Source organism: Piliocolobus tephrosceles, chromosome 7, assembly GCF_002776525.5.
Source record: "Piliocolobus tephrosceles isolate RC106 chromosome 7, ASM277652v3, whole genome shotgun sequence".
Taxonomy (NCBI): domain Eukaryota; kingdom Metazoa; phylum Chordata; class Mammalia; order Primates; family Cercopithecidae; genus Piliocolobus; species Piliocolobus tephrosceles.
In genome coordinates, this window is record NC_045440.1 from 103250812 (window position 1) to 103273735 (window position 22924).

At 38.4% G+C, this 22924-nt stretch overlaps 1 protein-coding gene across 1 annotated transcript in view; it reads right to left on the reverse strand.

The window, feature by feature from the left end:
- LOC113224949 (vacuolar protein sorting-associated protein 13B-like) overlaps positions 1–22924 on the reverse strand; it is a 753925-nt gene that overhangs the window by 298418 nt on the left and 432583 nt on the right. Inside the window, exons 20-21 of the mRNA XM_026454950.2 lie at positions 19210–19413; positions 2457–2583 (exon numbers count right to left, since the gene is read on the reverse strand). Of these exons, the coding sequence (XP_026310735.2) occupies positions 2457–2583; positions 19210–19413 (331 nt within the window). The remainder of the gene's footprint in view (positions 1–2456; positions 2584–19209; positions 19414–22924) is intronic.

The window sequence follows — 22924 nt, forward strand, 5'->3', positions numbered from 1 at the left end:
ACCTACAACCATCTGATCTTTGACCAACTTGACAACAACAAGCAATATGGAAGGGACTCTCTAATAAATGGTGCTGGGAGTGCTTACTAGCTGTATGCAGAAAACTGAAACTGTACCCCTTCCTTACACCATATGCAGAAGTTAACTCAAGATGGATTAGAGACTAAAATGTAAAACCCCAAACTATAAACACCCTAGAGGAAAATCTAGGCAATACCATTCAGGACATTGGCATGGGCAAAGATTTCATGACGAGGATGCCAAAAGTAGCTGCAACAAAAGCAAAAATTGACAAATGGGATCTAATTAAACTAAGGAGCTTCTGCACAGCCAAGGAAACTATCATCAGAGTGAACAGACAATCCACAACATGGGAGAAAAATTTTGCAAATTAACCATCTGACAAAGGTCTAATATCCAGAGTCTATAAGGAACTTAACCAAATTTACAAGACAACCCCATTAAAAAGTGGGCCAAAGACACGGACAGACGTTTCTCAAAAGAAGCATACATGTAGTCACGTAGTTCTCGTGCCATGGTTTTCTGCCCTGTCGGGTACTTAAGGACTTGTCTACATTGGTTATTCTAGTTATCCATTTGTCTAATCTTTTTTCAACATTTTCAGCTTCTTTGTGATGGGTTCAAACTTCCTTCTTTAGCTCGGAGAAGTTTGATTGTCTTAAGCCTTCTTCTCACAACTCCTCAAAGTCATTCTGCATCCAGCTTTGTTCTGTGGCTGGTCAGGAGCCGCGTTCCTTTGGAGGGGGAGAGGTGCTGATTTTTAGAGATTTTAGCTTTTCTGCTCTGTGTTTTCCATATCTTGTGGTTTTATCTACCTTTGGTTTTTGATGATGGTGATGTACAGATGGGGTTTTGGTGTGGATGTCCTTTCTGTTCATTAGTTTTCCTTCTAACAGTCAGGACCCTCAGCTGCAGGTCTGTTGGAGTTTGCTCGAGGTCCACTCCGGACCCTGTTTGCCTGGTTATCAACAGTGGAGGCTGCAGAAGAGTGAATATTGCTGAACAGCAAATGTTGCTGCCTGATCACTCCTCTGGAAGCTTTGTCTCAGAGGGGTACCTCACTGTGAGGTGTCAGTTTGCCCCTATTGGGGGTGTCTCCCAGTTAGGCTACTCGGGGGTCAGGGACCCACTTGAGCAGACAGGCTGTCCATTCTCAGATCTCAAACTCTGTGCTGGGAGAACCACTAGTCTCTTCAAAGCTGTCAGACAGGGACATTTAAATCTGCAGAGGTTTCTGCTGCCTTTTGTTTGGCTATGCCCTGTCCCCAGAGGTGGAGTCTACAGCGGCAGGCAGGCCTCCTTGAGCTGAGGTGGGCGCCACCCAGTTCGACCTTCTCAGCCGTTTTGTTTACCTACTCAAGCCTCAGCAATGGCGGGCACCCCTCCCCCAGACTTGGTAGTAACCTTGCAGTTAGATCTGACTGCTGTGCTAGCAATGAGGGAGGCCTCGTGGGTGCGCGACCCTCTGAGTCAGGTGTGGGATATAATCTCCTGGTTTGCCGTTTGCTAAGACTCTTGGAAAAGCACAGTAGTAGGGTGGGAGTGACCCGATTTTCCAGGTGCTGTGTGTCATGGTTTCCCTTGGCTAGGAAAGGGAATTCCCTTAACCCTTGTGCTTCCCAGGTGAGGTGATGCCTCACCCTCCTTCAGCTCTTGCTCTGAGGGCTGCACCCACTGTCCTACATCCACTGTCCAACACGCCCCAGTGAGATGAACCTGGTACCTCAGTTGGAAATGCAGAAATCACCCGTCTTATGTCATTCACGCTGGGAGCTGTGGTTTGGAGCTGTTCCCATTCGGCCATCTTGGAACCTCCCCTATTATTACATTTCTATTCTAGGGATTTGGAGGTAATAAGCCATAGTGATCAGAATTGAAACCTGGATCCACCAATTAATGTTGGGTATGTTACTTAATGTGTTTTCACCTCAGTTTCCTCATCTTTAAAATATGTACACTAGTAGTATCTAATTCATAATAATGTTGTGAAGACTAAATAATCTATGTAGAACTCACTATGTAAGGTAATCTGATTATCTGTCAGTATTATTGTTATTTTCACTAAAAAGAGACTGTAGTACGTAGGAGTGTAGAGGATGGAGTCGGACCAGGTGGTTTCACACCCTGCTCTGCTGTTTACTATTTGTGAAAATCTGGGTAGCTTGGTTAGCTTTTCTATGTCTCAGTTTTGTCATCTAAAAAATAGGGATATCAGGAATAACAGATAAGATTTTTATGAGGATTAAATGAGTTATTACAAGGAAAGCAATAACTGAAGAGTACTACAAAATCCATAAATGTTAGCTATGATAAGAGCCATTATTATTAATCAGCTAATTTGAAGTCCTATCGGCTGAAACTGTGGCAATCCCTAACATACAAAGAGGAGCAATTCCATTATTTAGACTAAAATAAAATCAAAATTATGTTCTAACCTCAGTATGCAGATTTTCTGGAGAAATGATTTTGGTGAAAATGATAGCCGGTGCTCCAGTTATTCGGACAGAAAAATCTGTCAAAATGGGAGTCAAAATTGCTCTCCTTTCTTGATGCCGCCGTATGCTAAAAGATGGAGTGAAAGATTATTAGTCATTTCATTTTTTTCAAAGATAATTTTCATTAAATTTGTCCAAGTCTTTGTATTACAAACATGTATGGCAAAATTACATTATTATTTTGAGAGTGCCTATTTGCGTATTTTACAGTCATCGTTTCTTAACTTCAATTCCATAAGATTTGTAGAAGATGATAACATCTTGAGAAATTCAGATGTAATTAAGCAATTTCATATTAGTATCATCCCAGAGCTTTTTAACAAATTTTTAAATGTTTACTTCTTGTTCTTGCAAATAGTTTCACATCACTTTTGTTACCAACAATCTTACCATTTTTTAGAATAATTTTTAATTTCCTATTTTTAATATCTGACCTTCTATTTGATAACTGCTGTCTTTCTGACCTCATTAGGGTCATGAGCATATCCTTTTAATCTTTTAATTCTTTTCTTTTTAAGGTCTAAGAACAATATTAATCCATTTTTTTTTAAGACAAGGTCTTGCTCTGTCACCTAGGCTGGAGTGCAGTGGTGCGATCATGGCTCACTTTAGCCTCAATCTCCTGGGCTCAAGTGATCCTCCCACCTTGGCCTCCTGAGTAGCTGGGACCACAGGAATGTGCCACCATGCCTGGTTAATTTATTTTTGTTTTTTGTAGAGACAAAGAGTCTCGTCTTGTTGCCCAGGCTGGTCTTGAACTCTTAGGCTCAAACAATTCTCCTGCCTAGGACCCTCAAAGTGCTGGGTTTACAAGTGTTGAGTTACCATGCCCAGTTGTTAAGGTTTTTGTGTGAGATATTAAATGCTTCCTGAAAACAATCTTGTATGTGAAGTAGGGACTGTTAATAGCCCCATTATTATCTGTAAGGAAATGAAGTTCAAGTACTGGGCTAAGGCTACACAATGAGAACAAAGGTTCCAGAATTGGACCTGGAGGGCAAGTTGACACCAAAACAGCTTTTGGCCTCTATTTTAGTTCTTCTTTATATATTCCCAGCTTTGATCAGTTATTTAGCAGAATATTTTAACCTGACATTTAAAATTATTAATAATTTCAAAGGAAGTACATGGTAAAAGATGAAATTGGAAAACATTATTAAGAAAGCAAAAGTGGGCTGGTACAGATCTTCAAGTCCACTATGTATATGATTACTTTTTATTTTATCAACTAATATACATTTATGTTTTGTTAGCAAGCTATACCTCAAATTTTCCTTCAAGCTATTAACTTAATATTCCTTTTAAATATGCCCTTATTAGTCCCTTATATCATAAAATGATAAAGTTGAAATCAGAGAATTGGCATAAATTATCTCATGAAAAAGCCTAGTTAAAATTCAAGTCTTTCTACACCATTTTTTCTTTTTATCAGAGTAGTCCAGAGAGCACTCTGGTCTTTTGTTAAACTTGCAATGAGCAGAGTTCTATATGGTGTCTGCCAAAAAAGCAAATTGGATCATCTGGTTCTATGACACATAAGTATTGGATTTCAAGAAAGTCAATTTTAAAGAATTAAGAGATCTGGCGAGTAGAGAGTAACAGGAAGAAGTATTAAAATCTGTGACTATAGAGGAAGGATTGAGATCCTGCGAGACACCATAATTATAGCCTAATAGCTCAAATTCCATAAAATGACCAATGTGAGAAACATGTAACATCTGATGTGCTCTCATAGGGGAGTGCTAAAATATATGATATATTAAAAATAACTTAAAATGGAAAAGTTGGCAGGGAACCAAATAAGAGCAAACATTAACGACCAAGGGCAATGAAAAAAAAGGTGCTTGTCCATATTATACATTTTTCTCCATCATGTGATAAATTAAATCAGTGACACAAAATATGAAAGCCCTGTGACCTTAGAAGTAATAACAAAATATAAATGTCAATAGTCTTATAAAACTATAATTTTTCTGGTATACAGTATTAACTTTTATGATATCTCTGGTAAATATTTGAGGTAACGGTAAATATTTTAAAAAATCTTTACAGATTCAAATATTTTCAGGAATAAAGTCAAAAGAAAAACAAAAAAGAAATACTAAATAACTACAATGAAGAATTAAATTCTGGCAATATTTTACCATATAACAGTTTAAGTTTCAAAATTCAAAAGGAGGAACTAAAACACAAAGTATTAACTAAGGTTGTTAATGACCTTAGGGTCATTAAATTGAGAGGGTCAGCACTCTTAATGAATCAAGGGAGTAGAGTTTTAACAGCTATTTGAGATAAGGCAAGGATTTTTAAATGAGCTGCCTACCTAGATCTGGGGCCCCTGAAGGTCCAGAAAAACATCACACCATCAGAAACCGGAAAGAATAAGAAAGTTTGCCTGTATTGGCAAGAGAACTTGTTGAAAAAACAAATATCGCCCTGGAAAATTAAAAATAATGGGAAATATCCCATGTGTATTAAGTGGCTCTAACTTATATTACCTGGGTGGTCCTCAAATACCCATTTTGTTATTTATATAGCAGTAGCATCAGAACTTTGATAACCCTGGGACATCTGTCAGAAACAGATGGAAAACCTCCCTAGAAAACATGTCCTCAATGACAAAAAGGATACTCAAGGGAAAAAGATCATTGAAGATAAGCTCCTAATACAAACCATTTTATATACAAAAAAAAAAAAAAACTTTATTAGCAAGAGGAAAATTAGATCCTATTTTCAAATGCATTATCACGAACTTTTGATAATAAAATTTTGATAATAAATTACAATAAAAATTTTGCTTAAAATTACTAAAGACATATAGAATTAAAAAACATAAGAAAAAAAGCAAGGCACTATTAAAAAGTGCAAATCAGGTTTGAAAAAACAACCAAAGAGAATTTCCAAAAATAAAAAATACAGTTACTAAAGTTAAAGACATACTAGGTGGGATAAATAGTATTTAGATATAGCTTAAGAAATTATTAGTAAACTAGAAATACATTTGAGAAAATTCCAGAATGTACTATAATAAATTTTTAAATGAAAAGTTTAAAAGGAAAATGAAGAGACATGGAGAGATGAGTCCAACATATATAACTAGAATTCCAAAATGAGAGAACAGAAAGAAAGGAAAAGAGAAAATACTAAAGAAAACATGGCTGAGGATTTTCCCAGAAATTATGAAATATAAGAATTCATAGACTCAAGAAGCACAATGTGTCCTGGTTCAGACAAATACAAGGAAATCCACAAGTATACATATCTTGATGAAACTGCTGATCACCCATGATGACGAAAAGATACTAAATTCAGCTGGAGAAAACAGATTACACCATTCCAAGGCACACAGGGTTAGAGCAACTGTGGAATCAATATTTCGCTGACGTACTCCAATATAACAGTGGTTTAATATATGTCTATATTGTCCATATAAACAAAGAAATGGTATAATTATCTGTACCTATCATGTAATATAGAGGATTATGTCCATAGAAATTTATTAAACCCTCGTTGAAAATAACAAAACATTGACTATTGTAAGATTCTAAGCAAATAACAGAAAAATAGTCATGTGAGTTGGCAAAAGTTCTTCTAGTAAGCTTTGGGAGGTATAGATTGTAAACAAAAAAAAAAGTATAGTTCTCTGAAATTTTCACTAAGCAAGAAGGCACAGGTGTATGCCACATGCACTCAAGAAAACACATGTGTCAGAAAAGCTGTGGTCATCTTTCTTGGACTCAGAATATTTACACTAAGGTTCTTCTGCCCATCTGTCATACATTTTGGTATGCCTTTGTGGGAAATATGAAAGGAGTTTAGGAACCACACTTCAAAAACTGCATATTATGAAAGACCAGAAGTAGGAAAAGTGGTACCAAGGTTCCCAAGATATTCCACCAAAAAAATCAGAATAAGAAATGCTAGATGGTATGTGTGCACACAGCAATTCTTTCTTTTTTTTTTTTTTTTTCCTTCCTTCTGTGTGTGAGAAAGGGTCTCCCTCTGTCGCCCAGGCTAGAGTGGAGTGGCATGATCTTGGCTCACTGCAACCTCTGCCTCCTGGTCTCAAGTCATCCCAGTACCTCAGCCTCCTAAGTAGCTGGGGCTACAAGTGTGTGACTCCACATCCGGCTAATTTTTGTATGTTTTGTAGGGAGGGGGTTTCGCTACGTTGCCCAGCCTGGTGCACAGAGCAATTCTTATGCAACATAAAGATTTTCTTAGTATGGCATTGTGGCTGAACTTTAGATGGACGACACTAGAGCAGAAGATACTTAAAACTTGTGGTAATCACCTGAGACCATCTCTTACAGTAGTTATTCCTAAATATGAAAACAGTAATATTCACAAACACTTATTATAAATAATCTGCTACCTGGAAAACTATGTGTTACATAAACCTATTCCTAGATATTCTTCTGTTTCTATTAATGGGAGGCATAAAGATAAATAATTTAAATCCTATAGGAACTTAAAAAATGAAATAGTTGGCCAGGCACGGTGACTCACGCCTGTAATACTAGCACTTTGAGAGGCCGAGGTGGGTGGATCACCTGAGGTCTGGAGTTCAAGATTAGTCTGACCAACATGGAAAAACCCCATCTCTACAAAAAAATACAAAAATTAGCCGGGCGTGGTGGCGTGGGCCTGTAGTCCCAGCTACTTCGGAGGCTGAGGCAAGAGAATCGCTTGAACCCGGGAGGCAGAGGCTGCAGTAAGCCAAGATTGCACCACTGCACTCCAGCCTGGGTGACAGAGCAAGACTCCATCTCAAAATAAAAACAAAAAAAGGAAAAAAAGAAATAGTTATTGGTATATATCCATTTAGAGACATTTTTTTTCAACAGGAGCACTATCCAATGGCTTTCAAATGCAATTAAAATAAAATTCAAACTCCCTCTGACTTACGAAACCATTCATTATTTAGCCCTTCTCTCCCTAAAACTCATCTGCTATTACTTCTTTCCTCCCAGACAGGCATGATCCCCTAAACGTACTCAACTTGTCCCTACTCCAGTGTCTTTGCTCTTCCTGAAACACTCTCAGCAGAAACACTCTAGGGGTGTTTGAATGGATAGCTCATTTTTCTCATTCAGGTATTAGAAGGGGTCTTCCCTGAGCTCCAATCTAAGGAAATTTCCCAATTACTCTTATTATGTAACCCAGTTATATTATTTGCATAGCATTTATCACTCTGAAATTGAGAAACATGGATTGAGGGCTCCCTATGGTGCCAGGTCTTTGCTGGTGCTGAGACAACAATGGCAAAATGGGTACATAATGCTGTTTCTGAATGTTCAGAATTCAGTTTAGCAGGAAAGATAACTAAACAAAGTAATCATAAAGTATGATAAGTAGAGTAATAAGGAAAGTACAAGGAAGTGTGGAAATACTCAATAGGAGACCTAATCTTTTATCTCAAGGTGCTGAATATACAGAAAGAATTAATCTATAAAGACATATAAAGCATCTTGTGCACAATGCTACAAGAACTACAGCTTGAAATGAGGATGGTTCTTAAGGTACATTTAAAGAAAATATCAGTATAAATTTAGTTTGGCAAAATTAAATAATATTAAAATAAAATATTCTCATTCTTAAAAAAAAAAACAACAACAGCAACATAAACTTTCCTGCCAAAACAAAAGAATAAAACAAAGGTTAATATATTTGTAATGGAGATCACAAGTGCTATGTCCATTTATTACAATATTTAGAAGACAGTTTTATGAGCATACTAAATTAAAATATTAACTTAATTCAATCTTACTGAGATGTCCAATGGATAATAGCTTTGATTCCAGTTGTTTATATCTATAACCTGAAACTCCTGGTCATCTAATTTTACTTGTTAGACCTTTTCAAAGGAAAAGCATCACAAAAAAAAAAAAAAAACAACAACTTCATGGAAAAGGGAGACACTAGAGGTATTGCTGAAAGTTTCTCAGAGAAAAGAACATTAGAAATTGTGTGTTGAAGATTTACATAGGAATCCACTAAGGAAGAGAAAGTCAGGAGATTTTCAAAATTTCATTTTTAAAGCTTCAATAATATGGCTGGGCACAGTGGCTCATGCCTATAATCCAGTGCTTTGGGAGGATGAGGAGGGAGCATAGTTAAGAGCCCAGAAGTTGGAGGTTACAGTGAACTATGATAACGACATAGTAAACTATAAGTGACACAGTGAGACCCTGTCATTCATAAATAAACCAGTAAACTTTAATAGTATGTACTGTTGTACCAGTTACAGTGCTCACAGAATTATACAGGATAATGTATAAAAGGTAAATGTTGTACATATGCTTTTAAAATACATTCTTGATATAATCCTGTTTGGCCCCTACTCTTAAAAAGAAAACACCATGGCTGGGCACGGTGGCCTCTCAGCACTTTGGGAGGCCAAGGCCAATGGATCACCTGAGGTCAGGAGTTCAAGACTAGCCTGGCCAACATGGTGAAACCCTATCTCTACTAAAAATACAAAAATCAGCTGGGCATGGGGGTACAGGCCTGTAATTCCAGCTACTCAGGAGGCTGAGAGGAAGGAGAATTGATTGAACCCAGGAGGCAGAGGTTGCAGTAAGCCGAGACTGTACTACTGCACTCCAACCTGGGTGACAGAGTGAGACTCCACCTCAAAGCAAACAAACAAACAAACAAACAAAAACAGAAAAAAGAAAACACCATAGGAGAGAAACTGGCTATTTACGGGCTTTGGTCAGTTGGGTTTCAATGAATCAAGGCATTATCCGTCCATCTTAGCTGTAAGATGACTGTAAAGTAATTGAAAATATATGCTACCATGATGATTATATACAATTTAAACATTTTCTTATTTTTTAGTGCCTACTGTATCAGTCAGTAACTACACTAAGATATAAAAAAGAGTAAGACCAAGCAAGACAGGATCTCTGTTCTCTTATATCTACACCATCTTTTTATATTGCCACAGGATACTCTCAGACAACATGTAAGGAAGAAGATATCTGCTGGCTGCTAAGAATGAAAAACCAACTGCTCCCTCCTGTTGTATCATGAATCGTTTAGCCTTCACACCCACTTTCCAGGAACTTTTTAAGCAAGAAGAAAAATTCACATTTTTCATGTAAAGGCATGGTAAGGTTTAAGGAAATTATAAAATCACATCATTCAAGTAGGTTTAGGTCAATATAGGCATTAACCTACAAAGTATGAAAATTAGACTAACTTCTGTAATTTTGCTTAGGTCTTAACTTGACGTCCTCACAAATTAGTAAGATAAAAGTGATGTTTTTCAGGTTGAAAATTCAAAACAAAGAAAACTTTTTTCCTTCTATATTCCTATCGATAATTTCAGGTGCAATTCTGGAAAAAATCTCATGTTTGATTAATCACTAATCAAACTATGGTGGGGGTCCTGTGCAGTGCGAACATTTGGGAAATAGTCTAAAAAATAAAAATAAAAGAGATCTAAGGACACAGAGAATAGTCTCAATCTCTCAAAAATAAAGCTAGAAATATATGGTTTAGGGATTTTAATGCCTACACATAGCCATAGTTCCCCATATTCAATGTTACCAGTTCTGAGAAGTATAAGACCGATGAATTTTAGGAATATGTCATGTCAGATTCCAAGTCAGCTTGCTAAGTAAACATAGTAACAACAATTTTAAAATTCTATGTGTGTAAAAAAAGCCCACAGAGTATTACATTTGTTATGTGTATATAAAAATATTTTAACAAACAAATATGCTGTAACTATTTCTCTGACAATGAGGTTTAAAAGATAAATTACCTAACAAAATCAAGTCAGAGATACGAACAGATAAAAGTATTATGATAAAAACAAAATTATTTACCTTTAAGTGTACTTTTGCAAAGTCGATTAGAATTATATCTTTAAATATTACACAAAAGAAAAGTATATCAATATTAACTTGGAGAATTAAGACTTAGTGGTACTTTCAGGTAATTATAAGATAAACTTTCCACCTCCCCCTAAAGCACTAGTGGCCATATAAAGCAGCAAGCCACTTGAATGTGCAAACTACACATGGTGGACATCAGTACATTTCCTCAGATTATAAAATAAACCCAGATGTAGCAAAAATGGTTGCTAAGAGAAAAAGAAAAAGAAAGTGATTAGCTAATAACGGACTTTAGCACAAGCCTACAAGGTCTGAGCCTTGAGCAGAAGAAAAGTAGTTGACTAGTAAGAGGAAGGAAACCAAGATTCTACACATAGCTCTATTTTTTGTGACACTGGACAAGGCAAAGAACCACTTCACATTTAGTTTACTGTAGTAGTTTTTGTTTTATAACCACTTCCTAAGAATAATTCAGAGTTTAGAATTTTGCAAAAGAGGAACCTTAACAAGATTTGGAAGATGGAGGGAAATAGTAGCCAATATTCTCTGCAAGTCTTCATGTATTAAATGCAGTGAAAGACCAATGGAAAGGTGCTGGCAGATTCTAGCTTGTTCTCACTTTTCCTGGCTCTGTGACCACTTCTTCTTCCTGACCCTTGGCCCTGCTGAACAACAGCAACTGCAGCCTCCTGGCCTTACCCCAGATGCAGAGGCCACAGCCTTCCATTAATGTCTACCAGCCTTCTGGTGGTTTCAGTCCACCAGCTGGATGTGCTGCTGGATGTTTCCGAGGTTCCCTTGAAAGCTCCCAAGTTTTTAACCAGGTCAAGTGCTTCAGGAGGGTTGGTTGTGACTTTGATCCTTCAACTCCCTCTTCCGGACCCTTACTTGTCAGCTTTTTCCACAACTGGGTAAGATTTTATACCTAAAATGAATCTCTTATTCTGTAATACTCTATTGGTTCTGCTGCCTTAATTAAACTGTGATATATTCCTTTGGATGAAAAAAAATCAAAGTTTTAGGAACAGAAGATCTTCAAGTTTTAAAATCTGATGATTCTCTATACTTAACTTCCCTACTCCCCACTCCCTGCAACATACACATAGAAGCACATCACAATTACAGACAAAATTTGAGTAATGTACCCAGAGGAATGAATGAAAATCATCATTAAAGGTTGCCGTTTAATATTGGTCAGGGAAGTAAACACATTATTTCTCACTGTATCTTTGGAATTTCATCTACAATACCTATTCAGAAACAGAATTATATTAAGGTCCTATTTATATGTCTGTCAAGATTAATCATCAGAACTATGCTACAACAGATCTAAAATTTTATGTTTTTAATTGAATGAATATCTCTCATAAACATTCACATTCAGTCTCTTGATTAGTTGGCTCTACTTAATCATCACTCTGTCATTAATTAATTTAGCCTTTATTTGGTATCTGTTATGTGCCAAGCATGACATTATGTGCCGGGTAAAACATGCCACACATTCATACTTCTGGCCTCTGGATCTACTGCTTCCCTGTTCAGAATGCTCCCACTACTCTGCAGGCACCCAAACTCTGTGGAAACAAGTTCAGAAGCCATGCACTCTCTGAAACCTTCTCTGAAACCCCGCCCATAGAGTCAATCATTCATTTCTTTTTTTTTTTCTTTTAAAAAGAGAAATGAATGACTATTTTGTACCTATGTCAACTTTGCATTAATTTATCTTTTTGCTTACGTGCCTGTGCCTAAGATCTCCTATGTATGTGGCATATATTTATTTTGATTTGGATTTGTTTCTTCTGTAAGCCTAAGTATGCTATATTTGTCTATTATAGCATTCTCCACACTATAATAGTTAAATAGCAAGTCTGTTTCTTTGACTGGATGCTGAACTTCTTACAGGACATATAGTAGAATAATATTAGAAATTATTTCATTTTGTTTCTCCAGTGGAAAAGACCTTCAATGGCATACACTAGACATTCAAAAGTCTTTATTTTTTATTACTTATTTATTTATCTGAGACAGGGTTTTGTTCTGTTGATGAGGATGGAGGTGAAGTGACATGATCATAGCTCAATGCAGCCTTGAACTCCTGGGCTTAAGTGATCCTCCTGCTTCAGCCTCAAGATAAGCTAGGGCCATAGGTGCATGCCACCATGCCCTGCTAACTAAAAAAATTTTGTTGTTGAGACAAGGTCTCACTATGTTGCCTAGGCTGGTCTTAAACTCCTGGTTTCAAGCAATCCTCCCGCTTTGGCCTCTCAAAGTGTTGGGATTACAAGTATGAGCCATCGAAAGTCTGTTAATTTTTGACCACACACAGCCATCAAAAGTCTTTGTAAATTTTTGATGAGGGTGACAGGATCATTCAATGGGGAAAGCCTAGTATCTTCAGTAAATGATGACAGAACCGGAAACCCATATGTTAAAAAATGAAGTTGGACCTTTACCTCATACTGAGAGGTGACAATGTGCTAGCAGCCCTGGCTCTCGGCACCTCTTCAGCCTTGGCATCCACTGTGGCAGCGCTTGAGGAGCCCTTCAGCCCGCCACTGCACTGTAGGAGCCCCTCTCCGGGTTGGCTGAGGCCAGAGTCGGCTCCCTCTGCTTGTGGGGAGGTGTGGAGGGAGAGGTGTCCTCGGGAACTGGTGCTGCGCAGTGGCCCGCATCCAGGCCAGCACGAGTTCCGGCAGGCACTGGCCTGGCGGCCCCACACTTGCAGCCAGCGGCCGGCGCTGCTGGCCCAGGGCAGTGAGGGGCTTAACACCCGGGCCAGCAACTGCGGTGGGTGCGCCTGTTCCCCGGCAGTGCCGGCGCGCGGGGGCTGCGCTCAAGTTCTCGCCTGGGCCTCAGCTGCCTCCCCATGGGGCAGGGTTCGGGGCCTGCAGCCCACCATGCCTGAACTCCCCCCCATGGCAGTGGGCTCCCGCGCAGCCGGAGCCTCCCTGACGAGCGCCGCCCCTGCTCCGTGGCGCTTGGTCCCATGGACTGCCCAGGGGCTGAGGAGTGCGGATGCATGCGGCTGGACTGGTGGGCAGCTCCGCCATGCCCCCCGGGGGCGAGATCCACTGGCTGAAGCTGGCTGGGCTCCTGAGTCTGGTGGGGACTTGGAGAGCTTTTATGTCAGACTGAGGGATTGTAGACACACCAATCAGCACTCTAGCCCAGGGTTTGCAAGTACACCAATCAGTACTCTGATTACTTAGTATCTAGCTAACCTAGTGGGGACTTGGAGAAGCTTTAAAGTCTAGCTAAGGGATTGTAAACGCACCAATCAGCATGCTGTGTCTAGCTCAGGGTTTGTAAATACACCAATCTGTACTCTGTATCTAGCTAACCTAATGGGGACTTGGATAACTTTTCTGTTTAGCTAGAGGATTGTAAATGCACCAATCAGCACCCTGTCAAAACAGTCCAATCAGCTCTCTGTAAAGTAGACCAATCAGCTCTCTGTAAAATGGCCCAATCAGTGGGATGTGGGTGGGGCCAGATAAGGAAATAAAAACGGGCTACCGGTGCCTGCCAGTAGCAACCTGCTAGGGTGCCCTTTGACACTGTGGAAGCTTTGTTCTTTCCCTCTTTGCAATAAATCTTGCTCCTGCTCGCTGTTTGAGCCCATGCTGCCTTTATAAGCTGTAACACTCACTGGGAACGTCTGCAGCTTCACTCCTGAAGCCAGCGAGACCATGAACCCGCCGGGAAGAAGGAATAAACTCCAGACACACCATCTTTAAGAACTGTAACACTCACCATGAGGTTCTGCAGCTTCATTCTTGAAGTCAGCGAGACCAGGAACCCACCAATTCCAGACATAATACCATCAACAAAAAATTTCCATTATTAAAAAAATTTTCTAAATCATATATCTGATAAGGGTACAGCATCTGGAATAAATGAAGAACTCTTACAACTCATCAACAAGAAGTCAAGGAACTCGATTAAAAAATAGCCAAAAGGCCGGGTGCAGTGGGTCACACTGGTAATCCCAGCACATTGGGAGGCCAAGGCTGCTGGATCACTTGAGGTTAGAAGTTCGAGGCCAGCCTGGCCAACCTGATGAAACCCACCTCTACTAAAAACACAATAATTAGTAGGGCACAGTGGCAGGTGCATGTCATCCCAGGTACTTGGGAGGCTGAGGCAGGAGAATGGATTGAATCCAAGAGGCAGAGGTTACAATGGGCTGAGATCATGCCACTGCACTCTAACCTGGGTGACAGAACAAGTCTCTGTCTCAAAAAAGCATGGGGTGGGGGTGGGGGTAGGGGGGGCAAAAGACAAGCTTTTCTCCAAAGAAAATACACAGACAACAAGCACACAAAAAGCTACTTGAGGTCATTAATGATTACAGCGATGTAAGTGAAAACCACAGGATGTACCACCTCACACCCAGTAGAATGATGTGTTAGCTTACGAAACAAATAAAAAAGCAAAGAAAAGTAAGTATTAGTAAGAATGTTGAGAAACGAACCCTCAAACATTGCTGGTGGGAATATAAAATGGTACAGCCATTTTATGTTTGAAATAATTTGGCAGTTTCTCAAAAAGTTGAACATAAAATTGCCATATGACCCTGTAATTCTACTACTAGGTGTATACCCAAATATGTGAAAACAGGTACTCAAACAGGTACTTGTACAGCAATATCTATAGCAACATTATACACAGTAGCCAAAAAGCAGAAACAGCTCAAATGTCCATCAATGGATAAATGGATAGACAAATTGTAGTGTACAGATGATCCTCAACTCATAATGGGGTTATATCCTGATAAACTCATTGTAAGTTGAATGTATCATAAGTTGAGAATGTATTTAATACACTTAACCAATCAAACATCATAGCTTAGCCTAGCCTATCTAAAATGTGCTCAGAACACTACATTGGCCTCAGTTGGGCAAAATCATCTACCACAAAGCCTAGCTTGTACTAAAACACTGACTATCTCATGTAATTATTGAATACCGTACTGAAAGTGAAAACCAGAAGGGCTATACAGGTACACAAAGTACAGTTTCTACTGATTGCACTATTATTTTTGCATCATCATAAAGTTGAAAAATCTTAAGTTGACCCATTATAAATCAGTGATCACTTATATACACACAGTGGAATATTATTTGGCTATAAAGAGAATGAAGTACTGATATATGCTACAGTTTGGATGAATATACAAAACAGTATGCTAACTGAAAGAGGCCAGATATAAAAGGTCACATATAATATGATTCTATTTATATAAAATATCCAGAATACATAAATTCATACAGACAGGATAAATCCAGATTGGTGAATTTAGAGTCAAATTGGTGGCTGCTAGGGGCTGGAAGGAGGGAGAAGGATAGAGACAAAGTGGCTACCTGGCACGGGGTTTTACTTTGGGGTGAAGAAAATGTTTTGGAACTAGACAGAGGTGGTAGTTGCTCAATATTGTAAATGCACTAAATGCCACTAAAAGTTCACCTTAAATGGTTAATTTTATGTTATGTGAATTTATCTCCAAAAATTACTAAAACACATACACAAGCCATAAGTTAAATAAATTAAAGAACAAATAGGAGAGATACCACTAAGGCTAGGTGGCCATAAAATTTCCTAGGAAAATAAGGCTCATGTTCTTTGTTATGACAGAATTTGTGATTTTTAAGACTCAATAACTTGTGACTTTTATAAGCTCGCACCTCTTAAATCTGAAAACTGTGTAAAGACAAAGAATAGAAAGACTTGAAGCTGGCTACTATCATGTGTTATTTGGAGTTTATGATTAGTGTAGTTGATGCTGTGGTGTGCCAAGATCCTCCTTTATGATGAAAATATTCACTTCCCAGCTGCCATGTAAGTTGCCTGCTGATGATTGCATAATTACATTCCTCTCTTGAAATTTACCTTGGCTGGCTGTGTGTGCTTCTTCACCCAAATTTATACCCCTTCTCAGGGGCACATTCAATCACTTGTCAGTGAAGGACTAAAATAATACATTTTATACATGGCAGTGCTATGTTCTAGGGATAAATCAATGAACATGATGGCAATGATCTCTGTCCTCCGGACCCAGAGGTAGTTATATAAGTAATTAGAATAAAATATGTTAAGTGATGTGATAAGAGCACACACAAATGGAACTTAACTTGGTCTTGTGACAGGCTCAGGGAAGGTTTCCTAGAAAACATGATGTCTACCATGATTGCATATTTAGAAAACCCCATCATCTCAGCCCAAAATCTCCTTAAGCTGATAAGCAACTTCAGCAAAAGTCTCAGGATACAAAATCAATGTGCAAAAATCACAAGCATTCCTATACACCAATAACAGAGAGCCAAATCATGAGTTAATTCCCATTCACAATTGCTACAAAGAGAATAAAATACCTAGGAATCCAACTTAGAAGGGATGTGAAGGACATCTTCAAAGAGAACTACAAACCACTGTTCAACGAAATAAAAGAGGACACGAACAAATGAAAGAACATTCCATGCTCATGGATAGGAAGAATCACTATTGTGAAAATGGCCATACTGCCCAAAGTAATTTATAGATTCAATGCCATCCCCATCAAGTTACCAATGACTTTCTTCACAGAATTGGAAAAAACTACTTTAAAGTTCATATGGAACCAAAAGAGAGCCCACAATGCCAAGACAATCTTAAGCAAAAAGAAAAAAGCTGGAGGCATCACGCTACCTGACTTCAAACTATACTACAAGGCTACAGTAACCAAAACAGCATGCTACTGGTACCAAAACAGAGATATAGACCAATGGAACAGAACAGAGCCCTCAGAAATAACACCACACATCTAAAACCATCTGATCTTTGACAAACCTGACAAAAACAAGAAATGGAGAAAGGATTCCCTATTTAATAAATGGTGTTGGGAAAACTGTAGAAAGCTCAAACTGGATCCCTTCCTTATACCTTATACAAAGATTAATTCAAGATGTATTAAAGACTTATATGTTAGACCTAAAACCATAAAATCCCTAGAAGAAAACCTAGGCAGTACCATTCAGGACATAGGCATGGGCAAGGACTTCATGTCTAAAACACCAAAAGCAATGGCAAAACAAGCCAACATTGACAAATGGGATCTAATTAAGCTAAAGAGCTTCTGCACAGCAAAAGAAACTACCATCAGAGAGAACAGGCAACCTACAGAATGGAAGAAAATTTTTGCAATCTACCCATCTGACAAAGGGCTAATATCCAGATGTACAAAGAACAGAAACAAATTTACAAGAAAAAATCAAATAACTCTATCAAAAAGTGGGCAAAGGATATGAACAGACACTTCTCAAAAGAAGACATTTATGCAGTCAACAGACACATGAAAAAATGCTCATCATCACTGACCATCAGATAAATGCAAATCAAAACCACAATGAGATACCATCTCACACCAGTTAGAATGGCAATCATTAAAAAGTCAGGAAACAACAGGTGCTGGAGAGGATGTGGAGAAATAGGAACACTTTTACACTATGGGTGGGAGTGTAAACTAGTTCAACCATTGTGGAAGACAGTGTGGCGATTCCTCAAGGATCTAGAACTAGAAATACCATTTGTCCCAGCCATCCCATTACTGGGTACATACCCAAAGGATTATAAATCATGCTGCTATAAAGACACATGCCCTCGTATGTTTACTGCGACACTATCCACAATCACAAAGACTCAGAACCAACCCAAATGTCCATCAGTGACAGACTGGATTAAGAAAATGTGGCACATACACACCATGGAATACTATGCAGCCATAAAAAAGGATGAGTTCATGTCCTTTGTAGGGACATGGAAGAAGCTGGAAACCATCATTCTCAGCAAACTATTGCAAGAACAGAAAACCAAAGGAAAAGAAATCATTATATGAAAAAGACACATGCACACACATGTTTATAGCAGCACAATTTGCAACTGCAAAGAGATGTAAACTATCTAAGTGCCCATCAACCAATGAGTGGATAAAGAAAATGTGGTATATATACACCATGGTCTACTACTCAGCCATAAAAAGGAATGAAATAATGTCTTTTGCAGCAACTTGGATGGAACTGGTGGCCATTATTCTAAGAGAGGTAACTCAGGAATGGAAAACCAAGTATCATATATTCTCACTTATAAGTAGGAGCTAAGCTATGAGAATGCAAAGTCGTAAGAATGATATAATAGACTTTGGGGATTCGGGGGTGGGGGTGGTGAGGAAGGGGAGTGAGGGATAAAAGACTACCTATTGGGCTGAGTGTATACTACTCAGGTGATGGGTGTACCAAAATCCCAGAAATCACCCCTAAATAACTTGTCCATGTACCCCAAAACTACCTGTACCCCAAAAACTGTTGAAATAAAAATAAATTTAAAAAATTATCTATGAACAAAGTTACTTTTATTTAAAGTGGATGGAAAAAACCCTAGAGCCAGAAACTCTTGTTTTTCCCCCACACTCTAACTTAAACATAACTTTGCAGAGTATTCATTAATTTTTTCTTGTTATTATAAGCAAAAAGGAGAGGCTAAACTTCAACCAAACAATTGACCCCAAATACAACACATTTTAAGAGAAAATGTGTACCCTTTAGCCTGAAGTAGATTCTTTCAACAAATAGTAAGCTTTTTTTAATGTTAACATAATCCTAAATTTGTAATAATTTCAGTGTGACACTGGTAGGACCAGCAGGTTTCCATGCAAAATCATCAGCTACAATTACAAAATATTTTTTATGTTTGTAATGAAAAGCAGAAGCAATACCAAAATACTTAGGTTGGTTGGACATGCTAAAGATTATATCACCAACTGTTCTGGCAATGAAGTATTAGAAAGAGTAGAAAATTTCTCAATCATTTCCTACCTGCTGGCCATATTCCACTCTAGGGCTGGATTTTGAGAATTCCTTTCAGTCTCTGTTAGCACCCCTCCTGAGACACTTTCCTTCTCTGGTTTTAGTTGATCCCACTGTGCAGTACCTATATTGATAGACTGCAGGTCTATTTGGTATTGTCTGTCTTCGATTTCTGATCCAGGATCTCGAAGAATTCCTAAGTTCAAGGCTCTCCTGTAAAGGCAGTGAAAAAAACAAAAACAAAAACAAGAAAACAGATAAAATAACCATTCCATGTTTATTTTGTTCACTAACATATTGTCAATACCATTTTTTTCACTGTGGATTACTGCTGAATAAACTGGGGCACATCTATGAAAAAGGTTTCAGAAAGTTAGCTCATATTATGACTTGAAAACATATCCAAAACTTATCACTTAGAGTAATCTACACTAGAATGACTTCTTACGTTATTCCTGGCATGTTACTCTTTTTCTAAGTACTTTCACATACATGATTTCAATCCCTGAGATGCTCTGAGGTTCTATTTTATGTCCATTTTTACCAATGAAAAAATAATTCAGAGAGTTTGAAAGACAGCTAAAGTTACAAAACCAGTATGGGACAAAACTACAACACAAATACAGGGATTGTTTGTTTGTTTACTCAAAACTCTTTCCCTTGCTAATCATCTACTTTCCTCTGAACTTTGATTTCTTGTTAGGAAAGGTAATGGAGCCTTCTTAATCTATTTCACCCCCTCAACCCTTGCTCTTCATTCTTTATATAACCCAAATGTAGTTGTTGAGAAATGACAAGGTTTCTGATGTAGAATAACAGTGAGGTTTACTGCCTCATATACAATTGGAACATACAACGTTGATCCTACTGGGTCCACTGCTAAGTAAATGAATAAAATAATCTGTAAAGCTAAATCAAAGGAAGTAAATAGATAAAGATTTTCATGAAGGTTTTAGAGTAAAATAGAAAGGCAGTAAGGTAGGGTGGGAAGCACAAAGTTTGAGAGCCAGAGAAAACTTCAGTGTGCCTGAATTTGGGACCTTTTTCTTATGTTAAGTTTTGTTGGTTCAGAAAAGTTTTAAAGTAGATGATCAAAAGAAAAATAGTATTTGGTCCCCATAAAAGTTTTTATCAGCAGAAAAGCTGAAATAACAAAGAGAATAAAAATAGCCTTACTAGTAGAAATATTTTTAAAAGTTTCAATTACAGACATTAGAAAAAATACAATTAAGTTAATTACATCAGCTGAACGCTAATTAAACTTATTATTCGGAGGTGATGGGGGGAGTGTTGGGTCCTAGTGTGAAAAGTACAGAAAAAGGCGAAATCTGATTCGGTTTATGCTTTGGTTGACTAAGAAGGTGTGGGGGTCAGAATAAGCACTCCCAGAGGCTGGTTAAATGATGATGGACAGTGAATGACTACTCAGACTCAAGAGAGCAGGTGTCTGGGCCAGCTGCTCAAGACTGGGCCAGGCAAGGTGAGGGCTGACATTAATTAATTCAAGTGAAGAGAGAAGCAAGGAGCAGACATGAGTGGAATAAGCAAGCAGCTCAGGTACTGAGACGTCACAGGGAGTTATGAACAGGGGAAAGGGGAATAGCCACTGATCAACAAGCCATAGCAGGAGCCAGAGAAAATGAGGATAATTCTCATGATTCCTGAGGTAGGAGCTGGATCTGTTTTTTCTCCTTTTTAACTTAGAAAAATTACAGGAATGGTGACCTAAAATTTTACACAAACTCAAGAACTGCATTAGAAACAGGGCTCATAAGTGAGCCATTAATCCTTTCAATTTGCCTTAAAGAGAAAAGGAATGAATGACAGTGGGGGTTGGAAGGAGAGGCATTTTGAGAGTCTCTCTGTAGAAGAATGTTCTAGTTTCATTTAAATATTGGTGTAATTCTGTTAATTCTTTTTTTTTTTATAATTATACTTTAAGTTCTAGGGTACATGTGCATAACGTGCAGGTTTGTTACATATGTATACTTGTGCCATGTTGGTGTGCTGCACCCATCAACTCGTCATTTATATCAGGTATAACTCCCAATGCAATCCCTCCCCCCTCCCCCCTCCCCATGATAGGCCCCGGTGTGTGATGTTCCCCTTCCCGAGTCCAAGTGAGCTCATTGTTCAGTTCCCACCTATGAGTGAGAACATGCGGTGTTTGGTTTTCTCTTCTTGTGATAGTTTGCTAAGAATGATGGTTTCCAGCTGCATCCATGTCCCTACAAAGGACGCAAACTCATCCTTTTTTATGGCTGCATAGTATTCCATGGTGTATATGTGCCACATTTTCTTAATCCAGTCTGTCACTGATGGACATTTGCGTTGATTCCAAGTCTTTGCTACTGTGAATAGTGCCGTAATAAACATACGTGTGCATGTGTCTTTAAAGCAGCATGATTTATAATCCTTTGGGTATATACCCAGTAGTGGGATGGCTGGGTCATATGGTACATCTAGTTCTAGATCCTTGAGGAATTGCCATACTGTTTTCCATAATAGTTGAACTAGTTTACAATCTCATCAACAGTGTAAAAGTGTTCCTATTTCTCCACATCCTCTCCAGCACCTGTTGTTTCCTGACTTTTTAATGATTGCCATTCTAACTGGTGTGAGATGGTATCTCATTGTGGTTTTGATTTGCATTTCTCTGATGGCGAGCGATGATGAGCATTTTTTCATGTGTCTGTTGGCTGTATGAATGTCTTCTTTTGAGAAATGTCTGTTCAAATCCTTTGCCCACTTTTTGATGGGGTTGTTTGTTTTTTTCTTGTAAATTTGTTTGAGTTCTTTGTAGGTTCTGGATATCAGCACTTTGTCAGATGAGTAGATTGCAAAAATTTTCTCCCATTCTGTAGGTTGCCTGTTCACTCTGATGGTAGTTTCTTTTGCTGTGCAGAAGCTCTTTAGTTTAATGAGATCCCATTGGTCAATTTTGGCTTTTGTTGCTGTTGCTTTTGGTGTTTTAGACATGAAGTCCTTGCCCATGCCTATGTCCTGAATGGTACTACCTAGGTTTTCTTCTAGGGTTTTTATGGTATTAGGTCTAACATTTAAGTCTCTAATCCATCTTGAATTAATTTTCATATAAGGAGTAAGGAAAGGATCCAGTTTCAGCTTTCTACTTACAGCTAGCCAATTTTCCCAGCACCATTTATTAAATAGGGAATCCTTTCCCCATTTCTTGTTTCTGTCAGGTTTGTCAAAGATCAGATGGCAGTGGATGTGTAGTATTATTTCTGAGGACTCTGTTCTGTTCCATTGGTCTATATCTCTGTTTTGGTACCAGTACCATGCTGTTTTGGTTACTGTAGCCTTGTAGTATAGTTTGAAGTCAGGTAGCGTGATGCCTCCAGCTTTGTTCTTTTGACTTAGGATTGTCTTGGCAATGCGGGCTCTTTTTTGGTTCCATATGAACTTTAAAGCAGTTTTTTCCAATTCTGTGAGGAAACTCATTGGTAGCTTGATGGGGATGGCATTGAATCTATAAATAACCTTGGGCAGTATGGCCATTTTCATGATATTGATTCTTCCTATCCATGAGCATGGTATGTTCTTCCATTTGTTTGTATCCTCTTTTATTTCACTGAGCAGTGGTTTGTAGTTTTCCTTGAAGAGGTCCTTTACATCCCTTGTAAGTTGGATTCCTAGGTATTTTATTCTCTTTGAAGCAATTGTGAATGGAAGTTCATTCCTGATTTGGCTCTCTGTTTGTCTG